General features: G+C 47.6%; 1 protein-coding gene across 1 annotated transcript in view; it reads right to left on the bottom strand.

Annotated features, from left to right (window-relative positions):
* LOC140426443 (testicular spindle-associated protein SHCBP1L-like) overlaps window positions 1-15,279 on the bottom strand; it is a 294,116-nt gene that overhangs the window by 19,281 nt on the left and 259,556 nt on the right. Inside the window, exon 9 of the mRNA XM_072511238.1 lies at window positions 9,543-9,665. Coding sequence (XP_072367339.1) covers window positions 9,543-9,665 — 123 coding nt within the window. The remainder of the gene's footprint in view (window positions 1-9,542; window positions 9,666-15,279) is intronic.

Here is a 15,279-nt window from a genome sequence, read left to right as displayed (position 1 = left end):
TCGATTTGTCAAAAGCAAATGCGGAAATTGAATTAAAAAACATTACCAAGATCAAATGGTCCCTTGGAAATATAAAGAGAGTTTGGGGAAAACTACCCGAATATTCCTTCAGCATATGAAAGGTCATAACAAATTACAGATAGGCAGGTTGGTGAAGCCGTCAAATCTGTTTTTAAAACCTCAGCTATATCTCAATTCTCCAAAGCAAACAACTCCACCACAAACGGAAGCAGAAATAATTCTAACCAAGTCTGTACCGGTATCAGCTCTGGCATTGTTGCAAGCTGCTGCTGACATGATAACTATGAATACTCTAATAGACACTCCACAAGGGGGTCTGGCCAACAAGACTATGGCCGGGATTCTCCGACCCTGCGCCGGGTCGGAGAATCCCCAGCGGGAGGCGCGAATCCTGCCCCGATGCCGGCTGCCCTATTCTCCGGCGGCGTTTTTCGGGGGCCGGTGGGAATCCCACCACGTTGGTCGGGGGCTCTTGACAGCGACCCCCCGGCGATTCTCCGGGCCCCGGTGGGCCGAGTTGCTGTAAAGTTTTGCCCAGTTCCGCCGGCCTGAATTACTCACCTTACGCACAGCGGGATCTGGCAGGTAAGTGTGCGGGGGCGGTCCTGGAGGAGGCGCGGGGGGATCCGACTACGGGGGGGCCCCATGGTGGCCTGGCCCGTGATTGGGGCCTACCGATCTGCGGGCGGGCTGGTTCCATGGGGGGGCCTTATTTCCTCCGCGCCATGCCCCTGTAGGGCTCCGCCATATTGCCCGGGGCCCGGTGCAGAGAAGAGAACCCCGCACATGCGCGGAAATACGCCGGCCGTTCTGCGCATATGCGGAAATACACCTGGCGGCCCGCACACGCGTGAGATCAAGCCATCTGTTCCACGCATGCACGAACTCACTCCGGCCCTTTGGTGCCGGCTGGAGCAGCCCCCGAGAAATTGGAGAATTCCTCACTTTCAGGGGCTGTTGACGCCGGAGTGGTTGGCGCCGGTTTTCCCGCCGCCGTTGGGACATAGCCCCATTTTCGGAGAATCCCGCCTCATATGTCCGTTCCGGGTTCAAAGGCCCTTGTCCCTGAGAACGAGCTGCAATCTCACTCTGAGGCCGACCAAAACATTCTGCTAACCCCACTTCAAAAGCCTCCAAAAGCAGGCTCCGAGATTATCACTACACAAGGCTCTCTCCAAAAAATCATCTCTCTCTCTTTCTCTCACTCCCTCTCTGAAATCATCTTTAACCTAACCTTTGAAACCTATTCTTTACTTTGCTTTGCAAACTTTATTTCCTTTCGTTTCATTTTTGTATTCTGCATTTTGATCTGAAGAAATTACCACAAACTGAATTGTATTTTGAATTCAATTCTGTATTTGCGTTGGACAAACAACTTTCTAGATTCTATACTCGCATTTAATTGACTTGATCAGTAGACTTTAAAACTGACACAAATAAAGCTATACTTTACTTCACCCAAGAAGCTCAGTCTCAAGTTCTGTCGATCAATATATAGTGCAGCGACACATAAATATATTAACAGGAGTAGAGATCTATAACTTATCCCAGTCACAATCACAAAGGATAAAAGCAAAATTCTGTGGAAGCTTGAATCTGAAACAAGAACAGAAAATTGCTGGAACAACTCAGCAGGTCTAGCAGCATCAAATTGCAACAAAGATGTTTAGGTCACGAGACTGAGGAAGCATTAATGGCAGGAGAAGGTGCTAGTAGTTGCATAAAGGTAAGTGCCGGAATTCTCCATTCCTGAGACTAAGTGTTGACACCGAGGCAGGATACGACAGCAAAACTGGCGCCACACCTGGACCAATTCAATGGCCATTGAGGGTCTAGCACCGGTGCCACGTGGAACACAATCGCTTCCAATGAGAAATGATGTGGGATTTGCGATTGACACTCAGGAGGCTGACAAGTTGCAGCCTCATATACACACTTCACTCCCCACACACATCATCCCAGCCAACAAGATGGCACCGAGGACAGCGCCACCCTGTTTTACGCACGTCGTGTTCGGGACCCTGCTAGACGCCGTGGAGGAGAGGCGGGCGACGCTGTACCCTGGCCCAGGAAGGAAGCTGCCAGCCGCCGCCGTTTGCCATGCCTGGGCGCAGGTGGCAGAGGCTCCTAGCGCTGTGAACAACGCCGTCTGACCGGCTAGCAGTGCCGGAAGAAACTGCACGACCTCTTCAAGGTGGCCAGGGTAAGTAGGCAGCACTGTGCCTCTAGCACCAACCTCCGTCCCACACACCCGTAACCCCACCCCTCCCCCACCTTGACGGCCACCGGGAGTGGGTGTCCTCCCCCATTCCCCCGCGATGCCAGGGGCACAATGATCTGGCAGATATGTCGCACTGTCCCCCTGCTCAGTTGGAGTCTGCAACGGCCTGCCCGGTCCGGCAGGTCCAAAAATCACAGGCGCTGCCGGTACATGTGAGGCTTCATGCGTCGCCTCCCATGCACCTTCTTTTCCTCCTTCAACTCAGCCTGTTAGGCGGCCGGCTCTCCATCCTCAGTGGCTGCCTTCTGTTCCTCTGGGTCCTGTTCCGCTGTTGCAGCTTCCTCCTCCTTGAGCAGCTCCAGCTCGTACAGCCGCAGTGCATCCCCCGAGGCTGCGGTGACAAGGAGGAAGGCCACTATTGCTCGTTGAAGTCCAATATTCATTGTCTGCAGGGGGTGAAAGGCCGACATGTTAGCCATGGTGTGTACCCCCGTGTCCAACCAGGTCACTGGGTGATACGATGGCCCTGGTTGGCACTGCGGACTTTGCCCCTGCATGCTTCCCTCCACCACTCCCCCGCCCGTCCCTGTTGCCAGGGGCATCGTTGGCTGGCATTGCCCATGCCAGCAATGTGCTCTGAGGCCCTCATCCAGTGCTCCCGAATGGGCTTCAGTGGGCATTGCCCTTGGGCGGGCCACGTGATGCCCTGACGGTGGATGGCGGCCAGTTGGGGGTGGTGGTAAGGAGGGTGGGGTGAAGGGTGGGGGCTGGGGTTGTGGAGGTGGTGGCACCCATCCGGCTGGTGTCACTCTGCAGAACCAGGGGCTAAGATGGGTGGTCAGTGGGATGCGCAGCAAGGTAGCTGCCTTGAAGGCTGCGGCAATGGCGGTCCATCACTGGACCCGCTCAAGGTATAAGAATGTGTTAATGGGAGAATAAAGGCCAGTGCTCAGGGAAAGCAAAACTTAAGAACAAGTGACAGATGGCCCAGTGGATATAAAAAAATGTCACAAAGGATGTCAATTCTGACTTTGGTAAGGCTGTTTCAGTACTCAGGCAGGCACAAAAACCTGATTGAAGACTTTCAAACATGAGGTTGTAGCAAGGAATTTGGGAGGCGTCAAAAGATTCAAGAACTTGAGAGGAAAGCACTTGGGTTCATTTCTAAAAGCAGAGATGTGTTCAACTTGTATTGCACCTTAGTTAGATCAAACTTGCATGAAACTAATTTGATACCAATATTGTAAAGAGCATGTAGAGATGCTCGTGAAGGGTGAAAAGATGATCTGGCAGGAAAATGCAGATAATACAGAACCTCCAGCAGAGGGCAGTAGAGCGGAGCTGCTGATTGGTGTTGCACGGGAAATTTGCATACCTCCGTCGTGGAGATTTAAAAAGAGCAGGAGCTGCGTGTCGGAGCGGAGATTTAAAAAGAGCAGGAGCTGCAAGTCGGAGCGGAGATTTAAAAAAAGCGGGAGCTGCGAGTCGGAGCGGAGATTTAAAAAGCGCGGGAGCTGCGAGTCGGAGCGGAGATTTAAAAAGCGCGGGAGCTGCAAGTCGGAGCGTAGATTTAAAAAGCGCGGGAGCTGCGAGTCGGAGCGGAGATTTAAAAAGTGCGGGAGCTGCGAGTCGGAGCGGAGATTTAAAAAGAGCGGGAGCTGCGAGTCGGAGCGGAGATTTTAAAAGATTGCGGCCTAGTTTCGGGAGCCGTTCGGAGGAAGAGGAGCAGTCTCTATCAGGGAGAGAACCTGAGAACATCTAAGACCCTCAGAAGGAAAGTAAGCGATTTTTACTCATTTTTACTTTTATTACCTTTTCAAATTGTGTGTGTGTGGGGGGGGGGGATCTGAAGTGACATCACAGAAAAGCTGTGACCTGAGTGGCTGGTTGGGAATCTACACTAAATTAAAAAATTAAGCATTGGTCACTAATTAAACATAATTACTTAATTATAATTTAGAGGGGTATCTAAGCCAGAGATCAGAGAGTACTATATTTAGCTTTCACATTTATAGTAGAAATCTAGTGCTAGGAAACAGATAGTTAACAGTAACTTAAAACATTTTCTTTTAAAAACTTTTAATTTTAATTTACTAATTAATTGACGCAATGTCAGTTAGAGGGGGGCAGTGCTCTGACTGTGAGATGTGGCAGGTCCGGGAGGCTTCCAGCGTCCCGGATGGCTTCATCTGCAGAAAGTGCACCCAACTGGAGCTCCTCACAGACCGCATGGTTCGGCTGGAGCAGCAATTGGATGCACTTAGGAGCATGCAGGTGGAGGAAAGCGTCATAGATCGCAGTTATATAAATGTGGTCACACCCAAGGTGCAGGCAGAGAAATGGGTGACCACCAGAAAGGGCAGGCAGTCAGTGCAGGAACCCCCTGTGGTTGTCCCCCTCTCGAACAGGTATACCCCTTTGGACACTGTCGGGGGGGATAGCCGATCAGGGGAAAGCAGCAGCAGCCAGAGCAGTGGCACCACGGCTGGCTCTGATGTTCAGAAGGGAGGGTCAAAGCGCAGACGAGCAATAGTAATAGGGGACTCTATAGTCAGGGGCACAGATAGGTGCTTCTGTGGAAGTGAAAGAGACTCCAGGATGGTATGTTGCCTCCCTGGTGCAAGGGTCCAGGGCATCCTGAAGGGGGAGGGCAAACAGGCAGAGGTCGTTGTACATATTGGTACTAACGACATAGGCAGGAAGGGGCATGAGGTCCTGCAGCAGGAGATCAGGGAGCTAGGCAGAAAGTTAAAAGACAGGACCTCTAGGGTTGTAATCTCGGGATTACTCCCTGTGCCACGTGTCAGTGAGGCTAGAAATAGGAAGATAGAGCAGCTAAACACGTGGCTAAACAGCTGGTGTAGGAGGAGGGTTTCCGTTATCTGGACCACTGGGAGCTCTTTTGGGGCAGGTGTGACCTATATAAGAAGGATGGGTTGCATCTAAACTGGAGAGGCATAAATATCCTGGCCGCGAGGTTTGTTAGTGTCACACAGGAGGGTTTAAACTAGTATGGCAGGGGGGTGGGCACGGGAGCAATAGGTCAGAAGGTGAGAGCATTGAGGGAGAACTAGGGAATAGGGACAGTGTGGCTCTGAGGCAGAGCAGACAGGGAGAGGTTGCTGAACACAGCGGGTCACGTGGCCTGAAGTGCATATGTTTTAATGCAAGAAGTATTACGGGTAAGGCAGATGAACTTAGAGCTTGGATTAGTGCTTGGAACTATGATGTTGTTGCCATTACAGAGACCTGGTTGAGGGAAGGGCAGGATTGGCAGCTAAACATTCCAGGATTTAGATGTTTCAGGCGGGATAGAGGGGAATGTAAAAGGGGTGGCGGAGTTGCGCTACTGGTTAGGGAGAATATCACAGCTGTACTACGGGAGGACACCTCAGAGGGCAGTAAGGCTATATGGGTAGAGATCTGGAATAAGAAGGGTGCAGTCACAATGTTGGCGGTTTACTACAGGCCTCCCAACAGCCAGCGGGAGATAGAGGAGCAGATAGGTAGACAGATTTTGGAAAAGAGTAAAAACAGGGTTGTGATGATGGGAGATTTTAACTTCCCCAATATTGACTGGGACTCACTTAGTGCCAGGGGCTTAGACGGGGCAGAGTTTGTAAGGAGCATCCAGGAGGGCTTCTTAAAACAATATGTAGACAGTCCAACTATGGAAGGGGCGTTACTGGACCTGGTACCAGTATGCTCAGTAGGGGAGCATTTCGGGAACAGTGACCACAATTCAGTAAGTTTTAAAGTGCTGGTGGACAAGGATAAGAATGGTCCTAGGATGAATGTGCTAAATTGGGGGAAGGCTAATTATAACAATATTAGGCGGGAACTGAAGAACCTAGATTGGGGGCGGATGTTTGAGGGCATATCAACATCTGACATGTGGGAGGCTTTCAAGTGTCAGTTGAAAGGAATTCAGGACCGGCATGTTCCTGTGAGGAAGAAGGATAAATACGGCAATTTTCGGGAACCTTGGATAACAAGAGATATTGTAGGCCTTGTCAAAAAGAAAAAGGAGGCATTACAGGGCTAAAAGGCTGGGAACAGACGAAGCCCGTGTGGAATATAAGGAAAGTAGGAAGGAACTTAAGCAAGGAGTCAGGAGGGCTAGAAGGGGTCACGAAAAGTCATTGGCAAATAGGGTTAAGGAAAATCCCAAGGCTTTTTACACGTACATAAAAAGCAAGAGGGTAGCCAGGGAAAGGGTTGGCCCACTGAAGGATAGGCAAGGGAATCTATGTGTGGAGCCAGAGGAAATGGGCGAGGTACTAAATGAATACTTTGCATCAGTATTGACCAAAGAGAAGGAATTGGTAGATGTTGAGTCTGGAGAAGGGTGTGTAGATAACCTGGGTCACATTGAGATCCAAAAAGACGAGGTGTTGGGCGTCTTAAAAAATATTAAGGTAGATAAGTCCCCAGGGCCTGATGGGATCTACCCCAGAATACTGAAGGAGGCTGGAGAGGAAATTGCTGAGGCCTTGACAGAAATCTTTGGATCCTCACTGTCTTCAGGTGATGTCCCGGAGGACTGGAGAATAGCCAATGTTGTTCCTCTGTTTAAGAAGGGTAGCAAGGATAATCCAGGGAACTACAGGCCGGTGAGCCTTACTTGAGTAGTAGGGAAATTACTGGAGAGAATTCTTCGAGACAGGATCTACTCCCATTTGGAAGCAAATGGACGTATTAGTGAGAGGCAGCATGGTTTTGTGAAGGGGAGGTCGTGTCTCACTAACTTGATAGAGTTTTTCGAGGAGGTCACAAAGATGATTGATGCAGGTAGGGGAGTGGATGTTGTCTATATGGACTTCAGTAAGGCCTTTGACAAGGTCCCTCATGGTAGACTAGTACAAAAGGTGAAGTCACACGGGATCAGGGGTGAGCTGGCAAGGTGGATACAGAACTGGCTAGGTCATCGAAGGCAGAGAGTAGCAATGGAAGGATGCTTTTCAAATTGGAGGGCTGTGACCAGTGGTGTTCCGCAGGGATCAGTGCTGGGACCTTTGCTGTTTGTAGTATATATAAATGATTTAGAGGAAAATGTAACTGGTCTGATTAGTAAGTTTGCAGACGACACAAAGGTTGGTGGAATTGCGGATAGAGATGAGGACTGTCAGAGGATACAGCAGGATTTAGATTGTTTGGAGACTTGGGCGGAGAGATGGCAGATGGAGTTTAATCCGGACAAATGTGAGGTAATGCATTTTGGAAGGTCTAATGCAGGTAGGGAATATACAGTGAATGGTAGAACCCTCAAGAGTATTGAAAGTCAGAGAGATCTAGGAGTACAGGTCCACAGGTCATTGAAAGGGGCAACACAGGTGGAGAAGGTAGTCAAGAAGGCATACGGCATGCTTGCCTTCATTGGCCGGGGCATTGAGTATAAGAATTGGCAGGTCATGTTGCAGCTGTATAGAACCTTAGTTAGGCCACACTTGGAGTATAGTGTTCAATTCTGGTCGCCACACTACCAGAAGGATGTGGAGGCTTTAGAGAGGGTGCAGAAGAGATTTACCAGAATGTTGCCTGGTATGGAGGGCATTAGCTATGAGGAGCGGTTGAATAAACTTGGTTTGTTCTCACTGGAACGAAGGAGGTTGAGGGGAGACCTGATAGAGGTCCACAAAATTATGAGGGGGATAGACAGAGTGGATAGTCAGAGGCTTTTCCCCAGGGTAGAGGGGTCAATTACTAGGGGGCATAGGTTTAAGGTGAGAGGGGCAAGGTTTAGAGTAGATGTAGAGGCAAGTTTCTTACGCAGAGGGTAGTGGGTACCTGGAACTCGCTACCGGAGGAGGTGGTGGAAGCAGGGACGATAGTGACATTTAAGGGGCATCTTGACAAATACATGAATAGGATGGGAATAGAGGGATACGGACCCAGGAAGTGTAGAAGATTGTAGTTTAGTCGGGCAGCATGGTCGGCACGGGCTTGGAGGGCCGAAGGGCCTGTTCCTGTGCTGTACATTTCTTTGTTCTTTGTTTGTTCTTTGAGAGGTTATACAGAAGGAAGGATTGAACAGGCTGGGGCTCTTTTTTCCAGAAAAGAGAAGGCCAAGAGGTGTAAAGGTCTTTAAGAGTATGAAAGGGTTTTATAATAGAGTAGGAATAGAGAAGGTGTTTCTGAAATCATAGCACAGGACCATAAATATGAGATGATCATTAATAAATCTGATTGGGAATTTAGGGAAACTTTCCTTGGAGAGTGATTAGAATGTGGAACTTGCTACCACAAAGGAGTAGTTAAGGCAAAAGGTATAGATGTATTTATCTAGCTTCGCTGTAAATTTATGAAGGTGAAAAGAATAGAAAGATATGTTGATGAGCTCATTTAGATCATAGACACCAGCAGATATCAGCTGGGCATACATGACCTCTTTCTATGATTTTCACTATATAGTTAGCTCATGGGAATGAGGAATTAAAAATTTTGGTGGAAGATATTTGGAAATTAGGTTGTGGGATGTCCATAATCTTCCTTCAAGTTTCTGATATGTTCTTCTGATGGGTGAGGTTTAAAATCAGAAAATGAACATTTTTAATACAAATTGCAGATCTACTGATGATCAGGTTATGAAGCTATCCACAATCTAAAGGTCCCAGGTTAGACTCTCACTTTGTGACAAGCTAGTTAAATTTAGTCGGGGCAGTAACTGGGACTCAATGATTGACCTCAGGTCTCTTGAATGGGGAGGAGAAATAAAATCAGGCAGGGTTCCAACACTTGATTACCATCTTATAATCACCAATGGAACCACATATGAGGATACGAGCTGAGAACAGGACAGGCTGTGGACAGGATGCCCTCCAAAGTCCACTGATGCCTGAGGAAAGACTACTCAGCATCAGCCAGCACCATCAGGAGAGGAGGGATATTATGGGGATAATATTCAAGTGAAAAATCTATTGTACCATGCTATTGTATCACCTAAGTAAAGTCGATAATCCATTTTAACAATTCAGAAGTAATAATTCACCACCAGCCTGTTGTGAACTATTTAACAAAATCAACAGCCCATGGCAATGTAAAATATCATCTCCAAGTACAGGATTTATACACTAATTTGTAGATCACACAGTAGAAAATTAATAACAGTAGTTTTAAATGCATTTCAATGGCATATGTTTCAACTTACCTTTCACTGTACCTCGGTACACGTGATAATAAACAAATCCAATCCAATACAAGTTCCCATTACTAATGACTTATGTTTCCAACTTCATCAGCTCTCTATAATCAAATTACTCTTTAGAACTATTTTTTCTCAGTGAAATTGACCATTACTTACCTTCAGTTTAATTCCTCCCAACATACTCTTTAAGACATCAGAACTTTTAATATTGCTGCATTTGTGAATATCATTTCCTTCCAAGCATGCAACACTTCCTGGGTATAGCTCAACTCCTGGTCCCTGTTAATGTTAAGACTGCAAATTTTACATTGTAACATTACATTCAATTAAAGAAATGCATATTTTTGTGAATACCAGAAACTATGGATAATGAAATTACTAGCTAAAGAGAATTTTTAATTGGCTTTGAAATGAAATTCAATCGGCTAGCCTATCAAAGCAACCTAGATTCAACAATCATTTGTAGCATTGGAGTATCAAATAAAAAATGGCCACCAGCCTATCCCATGTTGAACCATGTACTGCCATTTGTTGAAAATGTGGATCATAATATGCATTAAAGTGAATTAATATAAGGAGGCTTAGGATTGGTAGGCACATCTGTGGATAGATTTTGCATTTACAATTTAATATTAGCTTGATGGATTGGGTGCCTGTTATAGAAACTGCTCTATTTGCCACACTAATTTCATAACCAGAAAGCAAGTTGAAAAGACACATTATCAATTTCAATTGTCAAAGAATCTGGTGAAAAATGTAAATGCAATTAGATTGCTAGGTTGGATAGCCAGAGCAGTAGAATACATGCTTAGTGAATTTTTGCTTAGGCCAGAACACACTTGGGATGCAATCTACTTGTCTTATTTCAAAGATACTTAATTCAAACTAATTTTTTATTCAAAATTCACAAAATTCCCACTTGCCCGTGTCATTAACCTGTTTAATAATTCCAATTATTCAATGATTTTGAATTTAACAAAATTAGGATTAGTCTGTACTGCCTTCAGTTTTGGTCACAATGACAAAAGAACATGCATGTGCATTGAATTCAGAGAAAAACAACAAGGCTCTAGGGTTTCTGAATTTGGTGAAGAACATTTTCATATTTTGTTTTGTAAAATAAACTCAACCTCTTGATAGACCTAGTTATGCAAAATAGTCTGAAGCCATTTTGGTTGTTTCGCTTAGCCCTACTGAAGACATATCAAAGTCCAGTCAGATGCTGAGTTGATAGATTCACTGCTGTATGTTGTTGCTCTTTTTAGCCTTAGTTTATTAGCTCTGATTACGTCACCTTTGCTCACGAGTCGCCAGGTATCTTTCTGATACCGCCACGTGGCTCAAGTTCAAGTTATGATTAATAAGTCAGCACACCGCTTAGTAAGATTGAAATAAACGGTCATTTATTATATACAACAAGTAATGTTTACACAATAATCCTACTATCTATATAATAAACCTATCACTACTGGCCAATACTTAACTTTAGGAAGAGCCCACCAGGTCAGGTAAACGAATGGCTTATCCAATCGGATCTGGCCCGCCGGATTCAAAAGGCTGCTACAGGTCGATGGCTAGGAGTCTTTATCAGATAGCGATCGCTGGACTCAAACTTACGGTTGCCGGTTGCTGTTCTTGCGGAGGTCTCGAGCAGGCGAAGAAGGGAGAGAGAGAGAGAGATTTGAACTTGGCCCCTCACTTTATAAGGCCCAGGGGCTTCCCGCCTCCCGGGGCGGCCCTTGACCCTGAGTCCCAAGTGATTGGACTTGTTCCCAATCACTGGGTTCGATACGTCCAATTGCGAGGCGATTCCCCGATCGGGGGGTGGTCGTTCACCTGCCTTTGTTTCGGCCACTGCAGGCGGCGACAGGTCTGGCCCGGTATTCAATTGCTAATATGTTGCAATTGTTCCCGGGGATAGCTGATTACACTGCAGATGTCTGGGTGGATGGGCTGTTAATAGCCCTGAGTATCGATCTGGGCCAACTTCCCCAGAGCCAAATATGCTATTCTGTCTGCAGCTGTCCATTTCTGTCTTGTTACCTGCTTTTCCCAGCAGCCTTTCCGGTTAGCCATTTCAAATCGGGTTTTGGCCAAATTAATCGGGGCGCAGCCATTTTACGTGGCTACATTCCCGCCTTGTGATCCTAACGCGAAGCGTGAAGGATCACATAAATTTTGTCCTCTTCGTTCCCTGACCGGGGGGGGGGGGGGGGGGGGGGGGGGGCACCTCCTACATGGCCACTACTCTGACCCTAGCTATGCACAAAAATTTACCTAAACAATTCTTGAGGGCGCTATGTCAGGCAGGGGCATGTATCAAAAATAAAACTGGGAACCTCTAATTTTACCTCAATACTCTATACTCACTAAACATTGCATTATCCTATCTTCCTAAACATACAACAACAATCATAACTTTTAATATACTCTTTCCTGGCTTGGCAGTCAAGCTTAGGATCATACATTTTTTTAAAAATGAAAACTATTTGTACATCTCTTTATTTACAGTAATAACGCAAGTGAATACTCTTTATTCTTTATAGGTCGCGGGAGCCTGGGGTCTGGTCATAGCCGAATATCGGGGATCGAATCCGGTATACCGGGGTTCGAGCGCGGTACGCTCTCCTTTTCCATTTGCGGAGGCGCATGGTCTGTACTGCACAGCAGAGTATGGCCAATGCTAACAGTGCCTCAATGATGTACGATAAGGAGTACCAAGTTATGAACTTGGCACACCAGGATAATGCAGCGTGGCTGGTGACTGGGCCCTCGGTACTGCGGGGCAGTGAAACATTAACGGCAAGGGGGTTTGGAGTAATGGGGTCCGCGTTCCCGCGCAACCAAGTGTCCAAAAAGATGTTGAGCACGATGACCGAAGTCCTCATGGTTGTCCTCTTTCTTTTCTTTTTCTGTGTTCGCTGGTTTTCTCCGGTCTTGGAGCTTCTGGAGTTCTGTAAGACAAGCATAGTATCTGTAACTACCTTGGTTTAATATCCGGTGTGTTAGTGTGTCTGTCCTTCTTGGGGCCAATAAAACCCTTATAATTGGTCACAATATGTGACTGCTCCCCCATTTCTTTTTTTCAAAACAAATGTTAGGACACGGCACACTTCCCAATGGTGGACCAGTGCTAATTTATCATCCAAATGTTCTAGGATATAAATAGCATATGGCAGCAACCTAAAGGTTGCCTAAAGAAATAAAACTGTTTTGAAAGGAAAAGGTCGAATGAGGTGCGTATGGGCCGCGACGGGTAAGATTTGGATGGAGTCCCCGGGTAGGACGGCTACCAATACCGTATGTCCCCTACCCGAGCGTTTTTGACCAACGGGGGGTCCCCAGGCAGGGCGGGTCTCACGCCGTTTCTCCACTGCCTGACCAACCGACGAGAACGGACAAAAATGTAGTCATCATGGTGGGGTTGCTGTTCTGACTCTTCCGTCAAATCAGAAGAGCAGTTACGATCGGGTGTCTGAGGCAAGTCCTCAGAGGTATCAGCCGAATGGGCGTGTGGCGGTGGTGGGTGTCCGAGGCAAGTCCTCAGAGGTTTCGGCAGAATGGGCGTGTGGCTGCGGTGGGTGTCAGTGGGAAAAGTTAAAAAGTTCAGGTGAATGGGTGTGTGGCAGTGAGAACGTTCTCCTGTTGGACGAACAACATTAAACAAACATACAAACAACGGAAAACATTCTGCAGGTTCCATCAGGAAGGGCAACACTTTTCACCAAGTGTCCCCTTTAAATCATCATGTGGACACCTCAGTTCTCTGTTGCGAACAGGGTCGCAAAGGGGTTGGCGGCTTGGGAGTCAGACCCGAGGTCGCACCTTCTCCCTGGTGCCAAACTCTGGAGTGAATTAGGGCGGAAAGGGCTGCGTGGTGTGAGTTGGGGTCGTCCTCGTCGTTGCGGACGAGTCTGCAGGGGTTGTCGCGGTGCCAATGAGTAGGGTCGAGTTGGGTGGGGACAAAGTCGGGGTCGTCCGTGTGGTTCGGTGGTCGGTGGTGTGGTTTATTTAAGTAGGTGATGAGGAAGGGGTCACTGGAGTCGAAGTCGGAGTCGCTGGGTGTGGGACCCGGATGGTAGGGAGGCGTGCTGTGGCTGTCGTCAGAGTCACAGTCGCTGTCTGTGCTGCTGCAGTCTGTGGGCGTTCCGGGGCGGAGCGTAAAGTTAGTGGGTGGAGTCGGGGGCGCGTCCGTGTCTGGGTTGGACGTGGAAGGGGTGGGTGTGGTTACGTTGGCTGTGGGCGGGGTTTGGTCTGCTGTGTCAAGCATGACATGGTGGGAGTGATTTGACTGTGCTCCATAAACCTTTAGCTTGTTTATGTGAAACCATGCAGTCTTACCATTTTGGTATTTGATTTTATATACCGACGGGCTTATTTTATCCGTAATGGAGTACGGACCCGAGTATTTCGGAGACAGAAATGTGCTGAGGTTATACACGGACAACATCACTTGTCGTCCTATATTGTACTCCGATGCATGTACTGCCTTAGCAAAACAGGCCTTGCTCTGTTTTCTTTTAGTGCCCAATTTAACAGCGGCTGCTAACTGAGCCGTTTTTACATTTATAAGTAATTGTTCAACGGCTTTCTCATGGGTGAGGGCCGTAACTTCAGGGCTGGTCAGGTCTAAACCCAAGAAGTACTCTGTCCCTTTCATGGGGCGTCCGGTCATGAGGATGTGTGGGGTGAAACCTGTGGAGGTGGAAACAGTGTTACGCAAAAACATCAGCGCAAAGGGGAGGACCGAATCCCAAGTGGTGTTGTTTTGCTGGACCATTTTTCTAAGGGTGGTTTTTAGGGTCCGATTCATGCGCTCCACTATACCACTCGAATGAGGGTGGTACGCAATGTGAAATTTTTGAGTTATGCCAAATATCGTGAGGACGTTCTGCATGACCCGTCCCGTAAAGTGAGAACCTTGGTCCGACTCAATACTGCGGGGGAGTCCCCATCTTGTAAAAATGTGGTGGGTTAGGATCTTGGTTGTGGTTTTCGCGGTCTTGGTGCGGGCTGGAAATGCTTCCACCCACTTTGTAAAAGTGTCTATGACCACCAGAACATATTTATAGCCATTCCTGCAAGGGGGCAATGGACCTATAAAATCAATCTGGAGGTTAGTCCAGGGCCGTTAACGGGTCATGTGTGGCTGAGATGTGCCTTTTTGGCATATCTATCTGGGTTGTTCTGAGCGCAGATGAGGTAATTCTCGATGTAATGGGATACATCCTCTTTAAGATTAGGCCACCAACAAAGCTGTTTGAGGTGGGCTGCAGTGGATTTGATTCCCTGTTGTCCATGACCATCGTGGAATAAACAGATCATTTGATTCCTATCCTGCTCAGGAACTACATAAAGGGTGTCCTTTAGCACCATACCGTCATGTGTGGTTATGGTATTTCTGTACCTCTCGTATGAGGCTGGAAACTTCCCTTTCACGATTTCAGTGAGATCGCTATCCTGCTTCTGGGCCTCTACTAGATCTTCGATCCTAGTCTGCGCGACCTGAACTGCACTTACTGGCACACTCACTGGGGCGCTCTCGGGGGGCTTCCAAAAGTACCCAGGCCTGGATCCTGCCTTAGCTAGTGCGTCGGCTTTTACATTTCCAGGGGGGTGGAACGATTGTGGCTGCGGACTTTTATAATGCCAAAAGTCCTGTTTTTGGCTTTTTCCAGAATATGGCGGAGTAATGGGGCTGAAGGGAGGGGTTTCCCATCCGCGGAAACAAATCCTCTTTTTTCCCAGAGGGGCAGAAATTCAGTGAGGCTGTTGCAGACGTATAGACTGTCTGAATATATGTCTGCTGGGCTGGGGAAGGAATCTGGGTGCTCTACAATGTAAACGATGGCCACAAGCTCTGCTGCCTGCGCGCCTAAGTGTCCGGGTAATT

This window comes from Scyliorhinus torazame, chromosome 7 (genome assembly GCF_047496885.1).
Source record: "Scyliorhinus torazame isolate Kashiwa2021f chromosome 7, sScyTor2.1, whole genome shotgun sequence".
NCBI lineage: Eukaryota > Metazoa > Chordata > Chondrichthyes > Carcharhiniformes > Scyliorhinidae > Scyliorhinus > Scyliorhinus torazame.
This window is presented reverse-complemented; position numbering and strand designations above follow the sequence as displayed.